Source organism: Pelodiscus sinensis, chromosome 22 (genome assembly GCF_049634645.1).
Source record: "Pelodiscus sinensis isolate JC-2024 chromosome 22, ASM4963464v1, whole genome shotgun sequence".
In the NCBI taxonomy this organism is placed as follows: Eukaryota; Metazoa; Chordata; order Testudines; family Trionychidae; genus Pelodiscus; species Pelodiscus sinensis.
In genome coordinates this window covers 22,745,941-22,759,155 of record NC_134732.1, presented here as the reverse complement: position 1 = coordinate 22,759,155, position 13,215 = coordinate 22,745,941, and the positions used below count along the sequence as shown (strand labels likewise).

The following is a 13,215-nucleotide window of genomic DNA, read 5'->3' as shown; positions in this document are numbered from 1 at the left end:
GTCCAGCAAAAAAATTGTCAAGAAAAAAAACAACCCCCCACTGGTGCTACTGTCACAAAAAAAAAAAAAAAAAAAGCAAGCACTGTATATATAGAGAGAGAGATATAAAAGTACAACAAAGAAGGAAGTTACTTATCAAGTGTAGGACCAGTGTCAATTAAGCTATTGTTCTTCTAAGCTCCCAGCATGCTCTCTGCCTGCCCCGCAAACAGTTTCTGTTTTTGTCAGATAAAAGATACGGTGAGACTCCTGCTGTGCTTGAGAAATGGCAGCACAGCAGCCTGGAGGGGGTGTGACGGGATTTAAAGCAGAACCCGTCCAGTCCAGAATGCACCGCTGAGGAGTAACAGCTCGTTCAGTGGCACTCGAATGGTGCCGAAAGCAAAGCTGGGACGAGATGCCCAAGTCGGCCTTAGAGGACTGTACTCCTTTCCATACCAGGTTTCTGCAAATGAATGCCCAGATTCAGCAGAAAGGATGCTGGTGTGTTGAGATCAGCCTGCCAGCCTGACTATTACGGTTATATCAGAATATACTAGACAGGCTGAAAAACTCAGCATGTCAACCCGCCTTCTAATGGACTAATATTTGCCCACTGCTCATGCAATGCAGCATCTAGCGCAGGTGGTTCAATCGTCCCATCGGCTGTAGAGCCCCAGGCCCTCTGCCATTCACAGGTGCACCCAGAAGTCTTTGCCCGAGAGCTGTTTACATTGCGATGCTGCTCAGTGCTCTGGGGGAAGCGAATTGCTGGGTCTGAGTCCAGTTCTGTGGACAGGGGTCAGCATCACAATAGCCAAGCCCCCCACCGAGCACTAGGAATCTAACCTACCCTGAGATAAATGTGGGACCTTTACTGAGCCGGTGTTAAAGCCAGTTTCAACCAGTCCAGACGGATTACATTTAAAACACACTTTGATTGCTCCTCGTTTCTGTCCCGCTTGGTCTTGCCAACGAATCTGTGAACACGTGTAGCTGCCCCAGAACCAGGGAGCGTGTGAGTCAGGCGTGAGCTGGGATTGGTTTTGCTAAGTCCGAGTCTGTCTTTAACAACTGCAGGAATGCATCGCTGTCAGCCCACAGCCCGGCACATCTCACTGTAGTGTGAGTGCTTTTAATTTTCCATGCCTTTAGGTTTCAATGCTGCGAAATTGAAGGTAACTCAGTCTTCCGCCAACGAAGAGCCTGGACTGTCGGAACTGGAAGAATTAGCCAGCGCCAGGCAAAGTGGGGATTATAAAACCAGGAGTCCAGGTGAGTGCTGCTAACAGTACAACAGACGACTTGCTAACAGGGATTTTGCTGGCAGGAGCCAGCAATTCTGCAATGACAATTTGCATAGCCCAAGAGCCTTCCCGTCAGACATCACAAAACAAGCTGGGGAATCCTCCTTCCATGGGTCATTTACAATTAGAGCAGCTGCTGACAGCAGGGGAAGGCTGGTCCAGGGATTAGGTCACTAGCTGGGAACTGTGAGGCTGTGGGTTCAAGTCTCTCCGTCAGAGAGCCCTCAGGATGTGGTTAATTCACCTTTGTGAGAGGTGGGAGAAGCTGCCCTGCCTAACCTAGGGGCTAAGCTAGAATCATTGCATGGGGAGATGGTGTTTTCAGTGTGGATGGGTCTTAGTTGCTCTGTGCCTCAGTTTCCAATCTATACAATAAGGACAATAGCACTGCCCTCCCCCATAGGGGTGTTGTGAGGATAAATGCCTAGAGCACAGCCTGGTGATCATTCTAGCCTAACACCCTGCAGCAGTGTGGGATCTTGCTGCTGCCTTCTAGGGCTGAGCTGTTCCAACCCCTTCTGGGCTCTCCCAAGCATGTCCAAATGAATCTGGATAATTCTCCTGTCCCCTTGAGCTACTGAACTTCTCTCCTAGTACTCATAAGCCCTTGTATGTTCCCTGTCAGGGAACCTGCATGGACCATTCATCTGTCTCTGGGCTTCTTGCAGCCAGAGAAAGTCTGGCCCCTCCCAATGGAACTTCTACTTATTACAGATTAGCTCCGTCCTTCTGGCCCTCAGCCAATTAGCAATGTGTCTCTCCAGGTGCATGACTGATTGGGTGCATTCTCTAGGCTGGCAGGGTTAGTGTTTTACTCCACCACAGGGATCAGATAAGTACTTAAGGTGGGTAGAAAGACATCATGGGGGCAGGGGCCCAGCAACTCCTGGGGCAACCTTTGTTCCACCTCTAGCACGCTAGGATAAGAGATTCGTGGCAGTGAGCAAGTGGATCTGTGCACTGTCACAAGGCCATAGCATGGACCCAGGGCTACGCGGAAGACGTAGGTTTAGATCAGAAATCTTTCTTTTGTCCTTCTGTCCCAGCAGCATGCTCAGGGGCGCTGGGTACTTTCCCCACGCAAGAGGCCTCTCCAGCCAATTCAAGACTGGTCCTTACCTCAAAGCAGGCTGGCCACAGCAAGTGGCCTCAAGACTAGGAAGGATGTAGGTGAAGTGATGCTAAAAGATGCCCGGAGGAGGCGAGGCAGGGAGGGATCAGTGAACAGACGCCCTTTGTCTTCAGGGTGAACTGGATCCGGCTCCATCTTGCTTTAAACCTTGCAACATGGTACTCCACTGATTCTGAGCCATTCTTCTGCAAAGCATGGCACAATAAACAGTGCAAGCCAACTAATTATCTTCACAACCTGGGAATGCAGCTGGCCACAAAAAGACAGCGTGTGGAAACCTGCCACTAATGTGACTGTCTGAAACCTGTGTTAATTTCACAGTGTTTGGTGTGTCAGCCAAAAGGGTTACGTTTGCAATTGGATTGCATTTCTAAGCTCAGTCTTTTCTATGTCTTTCCCCGAGGTCAAGACCAAAGACACACGAGGAGCAGAACGCAAACACACAAGCAGGAGCAGAGATCCTCCAAGTCTTCCCTCCCCAAGAAAACTCTGAAAGAGAAAGGTAAAGAGGCAAATTATTTGGGCTGAGACTGACAAGTATTAATGGGGGGGAAATGGACAAAGGTGCTTAAGAAACGTCCCAAATCTGGCAACATCTCATGTTGTTTACTTCTATAATGCATTATACATAGGAGCTCTGGGGAATCACCCTCCAGGATCATGGTCCATACAGAGATGGAATAAAGGCAGTAACATAATGGAACCGGAGACCAAAACAGACAAATGAGGGCAGGGCTAAATGGTTAAAACAGCTGTGCTGCTGCACCCCAGAAGTGGTTGTTATTAAGTGAGGTGATAGAAATGTAGCCGTGTTAGTCTGGTGTAGCTGAAACAAAATACAGGACTATGTAGCACTTTAAAGACTAACAAGATGGTTTATTCGATGATGAGCTTTTGTAGACTCTGCGCGGGAGTCTCAACAAAGACTCTAGCTATCTTACCCATTTCAAAGATAGCTTCCCCAATTATCACCTCTAATACCATTAGCTCACAGACATTTACCTCCCCCCAACTGCATCCCCCTTCTGTTCTGTAATGTGATTTGTCCTTTTCATATGTGTTCATTTTTTTAAATTGTATCCTTTGGTATATATGGTTGTGACAATTTTCTTCCACTATTTGATCTGAGGAAGTGGGTCTGGCCCACGAAAGCTCATCATCTAATAAACCATCTTGTTAGTCTTTCAAGTGCTACATAGTCCTGTATTTTATTAAGCGAGGTGAGACATTCTGCAAGGCCGGGTCTACACTTGAAAATTAGAGTGACCTAAACTCGGAGCTGCGAACAATGTCACACCGAGAGCACCGTCGTTAGGTTGGTCTAAGCCCGATGGAAATGTGCGTAGGTCAGTGGAAGAACGCTGCGGTTGACATAGTCTTGACAATAGTCTTGCAAAATAGTAGAGAGAGGAGGGTGATCAATTGTTCTCCATGCCCACTGAAGGTACGACAGGAAGCTTAATCTGAGGCAGAGGAGACTGAGGTTAGATATTGGGAAACGCTTTCGAGCGATCAAGGCAGCTAAGCTCTGGAATAAGTTTCCAAGGGACTCCGCTCCACTGGGAGCTTTTAAAAACAGCTTGACAAACCCCTCTCAGGGAGGGTCTAGTTTTTATTTGGTCTGGCCACAATGCAGAGGGGGCTGGCCTCGATGGCTTTTGGAGGCATGGGTGGTAGGTGATGCAGGCAAGGGAAGGCATTACCTTCCCAAAACTGCCTAGACTGCCCAGCCACCAAGGAGGGGCTGGGGCCACACAGCAGCCCAGCAGCCGGGGAAGACTGGGGGCCGTGGTGTGTGGCAGCCCCGGCCTTCATCTGGGGTTGGGTGGGGCTTAGCTGGGGGGGAGATTGTGAAGAAGTGTGGTCTATGGGGAAGGGGTGTGGCTTTGGGCAGAAGGGGCGGGGCTTCAGCTGCCTTCCCCAGGTGGGCTGTCATCCGCTGCCCATGTCTGGAGGTCCCTTCCAGCTTGGCATGTCTATGAAACCCTGTAGGAAACGAGCAAAGGCTACTGGATGTGCAGATTATCTGAAGCCAAGTATTTAACGCCATCAAGACTATAACAGATGTGTCTTCAGAGACAAAAGCAAAAGCACCCCCCGTGTAGCGCGCTCCGCAGACGAGGTTATGAATGAAGCAGTGCAATGCGTTTGGTTACCACCGTGCTATTTAAAATGCATGAAATATAAAATAATTTTCTTCTCCCTCTTTTTTTTTTGTTTTAATGGATTGCTTGAAAAATGGCTTGATCTTCCACAGAGACTGGGTCATAATAAGAGCATGCTATATGAAACATTCATCATTGTAACTGCCTCTGTCACGATGTCTTTATTGGCCATTAGTTTCTGTCAGTGAGGAAGCCAGGGCAGGGCTAAGAAGAGATGAATGAGGGGTCAGGGGTCAGAGGCAAAGTACTTGGGAATTTGATGAATTATAAATTTGCTGTAGTTAACAAAAAGTTAAGTTGCAATGGCTATAAAATATTCATCTGTTCAAAGAAAGTTAAAAAAATAATTGCAGAACATTTCAATTAAGACGGGTTCCCTCTAGGCAGGCATTTTCATCAGGGATTCAATCTGTTCTCGGATTTTGACGGAAGTTTTTGAAGTGAATAAAAATTGTGCAGATTAAACAAAATAAAGGTTTCATTGAAGGGAGAACTCGCTAGAGGCGGGCGGGGGGGGAAGTGCGTCAAGCCACTTTTCGGTTTTGGCTGTTGCATTCAGAGAAACTGGAAGAGCGGTGCGGGCAGAGGTGAAAGCGAGGCAGTGCACCCCGGGGCGCTGCACCGGGAAGGAGGCAGTGGCGGGAAGGGGCGCTTGGCTGCAGGAGGAGATGCGGGATGCTCCCAGCTGAATTCCCAGGGCTCGCCTGCTGGCTGTCGCGCTAAGCAGCAGGCAGGTTACAAGGGCTGGCTGGGGTCCGGGCCTGCCCCAGCCCCTCCCAGAAGGCCGTTTAGGGAGGGCGGCGGGGGGGTGTGAAGCTCCCTATCCCCTCAGATTCCCACCAGGATGCGGTTTGCTGTGGTTCCCTTTCTCGTCACTCTCCAGGAGCAGGAGGCAAGCGCACAGCCTGCCGTGACTCTCCCCCGGCTAGGGCGGGGCAGGGCGGGGCGGGGACAGGGGAGGGAGTGACCCATGCTGGGCGCTCTCCTTTTGCTCCCTGAGTGGCAGGAAGGGGAAGAGCTTGCAGGGTCCTGGTACGAGGCCTGGTGGGGAGGCTGCCCCCACACCAAGAGCATCCTTGCCCCCTGCACTCTCCCTTACACACATATACCCCAACCCCCTGCCCTGAGCCCTCCTCACTCCAAAATCCTGTGCCCCCTACACCCTGTCCTCTGCCCTGAGTGCCCACCCTCCTCCCTCACCACAATCCATTACCCCTCAGCCCCTCCTCACACCCAGTCTGAATCCTGCCCCCCCACGTCCCAACCCTCTGCTCCTCAGCCCCTCCTCATACCCCAACCCTGAATCCGGTTCCCCCCCACCAAGTCTTCTGCCCTGAGTCCTACCCTCCCCCCTCTCACCCCAATCCATTACCCCTCAGCCCCTCCTCACACCCAGTCTGAATCCTGCCCCCCACACCACCACCCTGAGTCCTGCCCCCCACACCGCAACCCCCTGCTTTGAACCTCCAGGCATTCCACCTTAAATTTCTCAGACGTACTGTCATATTGCAACCCCTCCCAGGGTGTGTAAGATACACACAACCAGTGTTCCCTGGGGCAATCCAGCGACACGGGATTAATCAGCCCCACCCACGCAGAGGCTCAGGATGGGGCTTATTAATCACCTTTTAAGCTGGGCTGCCGCGCAGTTTGGAGGGAACCCTGGACAGTACCTGTAAGAAATGTCTGTTAAACACAGCGGTGAAAGTAATTTCTAAAACTGCAGATTAACAGCCACCCCCTGCATTTCTATTACTGCCCAACTATACAGGTGGTCCCCGAGTTACAAACGCATCGACTTACGACCGTTCGTCCTTATGACCAACCTCCCATTAAGCACATTACAGCCGGTCCCCGAGTTACAAATGCGATCCGCGCTTACAAACAGCGCGGTCACATTTAAATGAACGGGGTCCGACTTACGAACAGATCGAGTTACAACCAAGTGTTTGGTACGTAACTCGTTTGTAAGTCGGGGACTATGTGTACAGAGAAATAGGCTAGAAAGTTGTTTTATTCAAACGATCGATCTGTCTCACTCCCTTCCCTGTTAGAGTTTGCAACCCCCACTTTGGCTGGTCTGGTCAGTATCCAGATTGGAGCCCTCCCGAGATAAGTTTCCAGGCTGCAGGAAGTGATGTCGGTCACTCTGTGGGGGACACTTCCTGTCTCCCTTTCGTCAGGGATCTCGATATTGAGCTTCCTGGAACGTTAGTTAACAAGATTTGTTTTCTAACGTGGCCTAATTGTCTAGCAAAGATGAGCCCCAGGAGTTAGTGGTGAACCCGATGCCTGAGAATGGGGCTGTGGGTTGCTGTGTTTGCATCGCAGACAGAGGCTCAGCTGGTGGAGATGGGTGTAACTCCATTGAAATCAGAGCTGTGCCCATTTACGCTACTGGAGGATCTGGCCTAGTATCTTCCAGCTGATATTTAAAGAGGTTGGCTGAGTCTGGTCGTATAAATCCCTTAATCAGCCAATCTCCCCAAAAGTCGCGTTAATAATGGGCCAGATTTATGTAGTGGAACTTACAAAGGCAGCTCGGCACCTGCCTCCGGGGGAGGGAGGCGACAGACTTACTGTGCTGGAAGGGATGGCACCTCAGGGAGAAGGCGGAGGCAGCCAGCCCTCGGTGCCACCCAGAGGGCGCTGCACCCTGTCCCACCCAGTCCTCAGAGCTGCCTGGAGCATGCCTCACATTGCTCCGTCGGAGATTTAAAGGGCCCAGGATGCTGGCTGCCACTGTTCCTGTTACCGGGCCTCCCGCTTCTGCCCCCCATCAGCAGGCCTGCCTGCCTCCCACTGAAAGCCAGTGAGATTTAGATCTGAACCCCCGGAGGATACATCTGTGTATCGAGTGGGGTGGGATTCCCAGCTCGGGGAGAAATACACACCCTTGTAAGGCAGCGTAAGGGGCTAGCCGCCCTGAGCACACGCCTCCGGTGTCGAATCCGTGCTCAGAGTACGGATGTGAACGTGCACTTGTTTACACAATTATTGATGAGCCTGGGCTCATTGGTTAATCCTAAAGGCAGAACCTCCCCCCCCCCACTGCCTCTGTATCAGAGGCAGGGGGAAGTGGGAGCCGGTGCGCGTGGGGAGCCGGTTTTTAAGGCAGAGACAGTAGTGTGTGTGTGTGTGTGGGGGGGAAGCGGGAACCAATACAAGCGGAGCTGCCTGCCCCCCACGCTGCTGCCTCTGATACAGAGGCAGCAGCATGGTGAGGGGAGGGTAGGCCAATGGGAGCTGGTGGTTGCACCTTCCCCGGGCATTTAAACGCAGAACCACTATAAATATCAGCAGTTACACATTTACAAAAATACACGCATTTTAGCATCCCTAATTCGGAGTGACTAGCTTCTCCTCTGCTTGCTCCATCGTGGCTGCCCTCTGTTTCTAGCACACTCACCTGCTCAGAGCTAACAGGGGTAGTTGTCCTCCAGCGGGGATTCCCATGCCCTGCCCAAAGCCCACATGGATCTATGGGGGCATTTGCTTTTTCGCCACTTGGCACCCACCTGCATCTTTTGTTGCCTTGTGAATCTGGCCCAGGAAGGTCTGTTTCACCTCGACAGAATCGTCCCGGTCAAACCTCTTCAGAACTTTGTTAAAACCTTTCACCCATGGAAAATTTCCGGGGCTTTCGGCAAGTGGACAAAATCCGTCTGTTTAGCCAACTTCACACTCCTCTGGTGAGGTGTTTGGCATAAATACATAATTATACCAGTGGGCGTATTGGCATCCCATGAATATAATCTGAAATTATGAAGTAAAACTTTGATAAATGTGGTCTATTATGTGGCACCACCTATTAAGGAAGAATTATTCATTTGTGCCTCTTGCGGTATCATTTATTTTTGCATTATACACAGCCTCTTATGCTGTATGGCCCATTGATTCTTCTCCACTGTATCCTGCTGATTCTCACCTGTTTAAAAACAAATTAGTTTACCCCACTGAGGTTGAAAGAATCGAAAATAAAAGCATGTTCTCGTTAAACATCCACGGTTCCCACCTTTGAGGCACAAAAATAAATAAATAAGAATGGAGCATCTGGGAGGAGCCCCAGAGCTCACCACTGGACAGCTGGCAGCATGTACCAAGCACCCTTACAAATGTCTCCAGAGGGTTGTCTCCAAAAACCTCGTGCTCTGGGAAAGCCAGGACAGGTGGTCACGCTGTTACTAGCCTCCCCCCCGCTCCGATACCTTCTGCAGCCCATTGTGCTCAAGCCCCTGCAGCACCTGTGAACAGATATCGCTTGGGAAACTCACAAGCTTTTCTGTATCTAGGATCCTCAGGGATTCGGGGTCTCAGGTTTCAGCAAAATGCTTTTAACCGTCACAGGCAGATGGTGCAAAACCAGGGTTCAGTCTCCTATGTGGAGAACCCCTTAATCCTGTCAGCCTCCGGGTCTCGCTCTAGCCCACTTCCTCGTGTGTGTCTGCAGGCTGCTGGAGGCGGCACGATGCCAGGCTGTAAGTCAGGGGCGGGGGCCTTGTTTGCGTCGGGGGCCGCTGACCCACAGAAATAGCACTTGGGGGCTGCACAGAAGTGAGAAGGGGGAAAAAAAATCTCCCTGAGTCAGCCCTTGAGTGCGAAGCAGAGAGACACTCCCCGGATCCCCCTCACACACCGGTGCCCAGGGGGGCCTGGGCTGGGAGGTTTTGTGGGGGAAAAGCCTCCAGGCAGCACTTTACTGCACTAGCCAAGGGGCGGGGAGCGGTAGCACCTGAAGCTGCTTCCTCCCCTGCCAGGCAGCAGCCTGTGGATCAGATCCGGCTCCAGCTGGCCTGACTCCGGCCCGTGAGATGCGGGCTCCTCCCTCCACAGCAGGGAGCCATTGCTGGCGCATCAGTCCCACAGTGCGCGCGGCAGGAGGGGCGTGTCGCTGGAGCACCAGTGCGGGTTCCCCAATGCTGGGGAGGGGGAACATAAGAACATAAGAACATAAGAACGGCCGTACTGGGTCAGACCAAAGGTCCATCTAGCCCAGTAGCCTGTCTGCCGACAGTGGCCAGTACCAGGTGCCCCAGAGAGGGTGGACCGAAGACAATGATCAAGTGATTTGTCTCCTGCCATCCCTCTCCAGCCTCTGACAAACAGAGGCCAAGGACACCATTTTATCCCCTGGCTAATAGCCTTTTATGGACCTAACCTCCATGAAATTATCTAGCTTCTCTTTAAACTCTATTATAGTCCTAGCCTTCACAGCCTCCTCTGGCAAGGAGTTCCACAGGTTGACTAGACGCTGTGTGAAGAAGAACTTTCTTTTATTCGTTTTAATCCTGCTCCCCATTAATTTCATTTGGTGTCCTCTAGTTCTTCTATTTAGGGTATTAATAAATAACTTTTCTTTATCGGCCCTCTCCACACCACTCATGATTTTATAGACCTCTATCATATCCCCCCTCAGTCTCCTCTTTTCTAAACTGAAAAGTCCCAGTCGCTTTAACCTGGGAGCCGCTGACCCACAGAAATAGCACTTGGGGGCTGCACACAAGTGAGAAGGGGAAAAAAAATCTCCCTGAGCCAGCCCTTGAGGAAGGGGAGGATCCAGGCACGCCAGGGGCATTAGGTTCCCCACCCCTGCTGCAAATGGACCCTAACATTCTAAAATTCTAGCGGCCTCACATTTTACAGTCTGATGAATGTCAACAAGTGAATGAAAAAATGTGACCAGTTCTAACACTCCTTTCCTTCCCATAGCATCCTGAGTGCGGGCCCCTGAAACTAGCTCCTGAGAAAAGTCAAAAGCCCCTCCCACTGGCTTTGTTTTAATTGAATTCATTCATTCATTTGAAGAAAGAAAGCCCACGTCTGTATTTTGTTTTGCAGGATCCAGCTTGTTTGGGGCTTCTGCCTGGCGAGAAGGTCAGAAGCTGGTGAAAAAGTTGCTTGGGCCTCCTCCTAAATTTCCAAAGCTGGGGAGCATGTTTGAAGAGCAGAGCCCGCAAAATGACTCTGGTACAGTTACTTGTAACTTCTAGGTTATGGAACAGGGGAGAGATCAGGGTCTTTTATAATGGAGCTGGTCCTAAAACAGACCCCTGAGGAACCCCACTCGGTATGTCCTTCCAGCATGACTGAATAACTACTCTCCGAGAACGGTTATCCAGCCTGTTATGCACTCACCTTATAGTAGCCCCATCTAAGTTGTATTTGCCTAGTTTATTGATAAGAAGGTCATGCAAGACCATATCAAATGCCTTACTAAAGTCTAGGTATACCACGTCCACCGCTTCTCCCTAATCCACAAGACTCGTTATCCTCTCAAAAAAAACTATCAGATTTGTTTGACATGATTTGTTCTTTACAAATCCATGCTGGCTGTTACCTATCACCTTATTTTCTTCCAGATGTTTTCAGATGAATTCCTTAATTACTTGCTCCATTATCTTTCCTGGCACAGAAGTTAAACTGACTGGTCTTTAGTTTCCTGGGTTGTTCTTATTTTCCTTTTTATAGATGGGTACTAGATTTGCCCTTTTCCAGTCTTCTAGAATCTCTCTCAACTTCCATGATTTTTCAAAGGTGATAGCTAATGGCTCAGACACCTCCTCTATTAGCTCCTTGAGGATTCTAGGATGCATTTCATCAGGCCCTGGTGATTTGATGACATCTAACTTTTCTAAGTAATTTTTAACTTGTTCTTTTTTAAAAAAAATCTTCTAAACTTACCCCATTTCCACTAGCTTTCACTCCATTAGGCATTCCTTCATCATCATACTTCCCGGTGAAGACCGAAACAAAGACATCATTAAGCACCACTGCCATTTCCAAGTTTCCTGTTGTTGTTTCTCCCTCCTCACTGAGCAATGGGCCTACCCTGTCCTGGGTCTTCCTCTTGCTTCTAATATATTTGTAAATAACCAACTAACTAACTGTTGCTTTAAAATGTTGTTACAGAACCTGGTAAAGAATTTATAACAACCCCACAGAGGGAACAAAGCTCTAGAGAAAGTGGTGGAAGTGATCACATGGGGAACAGCCCTCCGCAGGAAAGCTATCAGACTACAGCAGGCAGGTCCACTGAAAATGCACTGAGCAGAGATGCAAAGCAAATATTAAGGGATCTACATTTGCCAAACCAATCTTGTGAGGAATACAGAAGTTCAAAGCAACAGAAAGGTACCACCACCGGAAACGCAGAAGATCCAAAGTCGCGTCCAGAAACCAATCCTTCTTCAACTAAAATCAATGGCATAACTCCCTCTGATTACAGCAGAGACAAGACCAGGTCCTCATTAATGAGAACTGGAATAGAGCCAAGAAATTGCCACAGAGGAAAAAGTGCATCTCTTCCAAGAAGAAATGGCTCAAACAGCCCAGGACAGAAAGTATTGGAGAAGGAAAATGTTAATCAGCCTGCTAAAAAGAGTATAAATGTCAGGAAATCGCATTCCTACAGCCTGGAAGAAGTGCATGAATTTATGCACCGAAAGGTTGAGGAAAGAAAGAAGAAAAACCTAGAAGAGAAAAAGTCTTTCAAGCAGGCCAGAGAGACAAGAGCTCAGAGACTGCAGGAGTTGTACAGGAAACAGAAGGAAGCTTTTGCAAAGAAACCATGTTCCAGGGTGGCACAAACTTTAAACAGGCAAACTGTGCGTGCAACACAAAGTTCTCAGTATAAACTTGCCCAGGTAAGTACAGAAAGGAAAATAAATGAACAAGGATGGTGATAGAGCGGGAAAAAAAATACCGCGGTTCTGTGTTTGGAGGCAATTTAAGTGTTTGTATAAATGGAGTCAAATCTGGATAAATACAGGCATTAAAATTTTAATGGTGATGATCCCTTCTGGGGTTATCCGTGGGGTTGGAACTCTTGATCATTGGATGCAAAAGCATGAGCTTCCGCAGCTTGAACTGAAAGAATAATGTCTCTGCTTGGCTCTGTAGTAGACTCTTATCTGATTATGTAGACCAGCTATTAGGTGGCGTGAAAGACTAAACCGTGTTTTGTTGATCCATAGATATTTAGAAATCACATTCATAGTTCCTCTTTCATTTCAGGAACAGACAACGAAAAGGAGCCCGGAAAGGAATTTTACGGAGTGGGTGCCTAGAACATCACATGCTTTATTGAGAAGTGAGGAGCAGGGAAGGAGGTATTTTATGAGCCATCAAGATATAAATGTGCATCTCTTAAGCCCTTTCCCTAGCGTTAGTGTTTCCTGTAAGCTGTGCACTGGTACAGCCACTCAGGAGAAATTCAAAGGCTGCCCAACTGGTTAGCAGAGTGCCAACAGCTAGGTAAATTAGTTTATTCGGCATAGTCAAAGAAGTGGGTATTTAAATAATCCCCGCTTCATTAAAATAAACATGGCCGCCGCGCTGTGCCGACGATCAGCTGATCCGACAGCGCAGCAGTCTAGATGCGGATCTGTCGGCCAAGGAAACCTTTGCCGACTGATCCCTTATGCCTCGTGAAAGGAGGTTTACAGGATCAGTCGCAAAGGCTTCCCCAGCCGACAGATCCGCGTTTATACTGCCGCGCTGTGTCGGATCAGCTCATCGTCGGCACAGCACGGCGGCCATGTTTATTTTAATGAAGCAGAGATTATTTAAATCCCCACTTCTTTGACTATGCCGAATAAACTAATTTACATGGCTCCGTCGATGGAACTTTAGT

The 13,215-nt window shown here is 49.3% G+C and overlaps 1 protein-coding gene across 11 annotated transcripts in view; it reads left to right on the top strand.

Annotated features, from left to right (window-relative positions):
• Positions 1-13,215, top strand: part of CCDC187 (coiled-coil domain containing 187) — a 90,064-nt gene that overhangs the window by 9,274 nt on the left and 67,575 nt on the right. For 9 of the 11 annotated variants that reach the window (XM_075905558.1, XM_075905564.1, XM_075905566.1 and 6 more), the window contains exons 7-11: positions 1,135-1,254; positions 2,822-2,920; positions 10,422-10,550; positions 11,493-12,226; positions 12,597-12,691. In XM_075905558.1, coding sequence (XP_075761673.1) covers positions 1,135-1,254; positions 2,822-2,920; positions 10,422-10,550; positions 11,493-12,226; positions 12,597-12,691 — 1,177 coding nt within the window. The remainder of the gene's footprint in view (positions 1-1,134; positions 1,255-2,821; positions 2,921-10,421; positions 10,551-11,492; positions 12,227-12,596; positions 12,692-13,215) is intronic. The other 2 variants (XM_075905567.1, XM_075905559.1) reach the window with 1 other exon arrangement.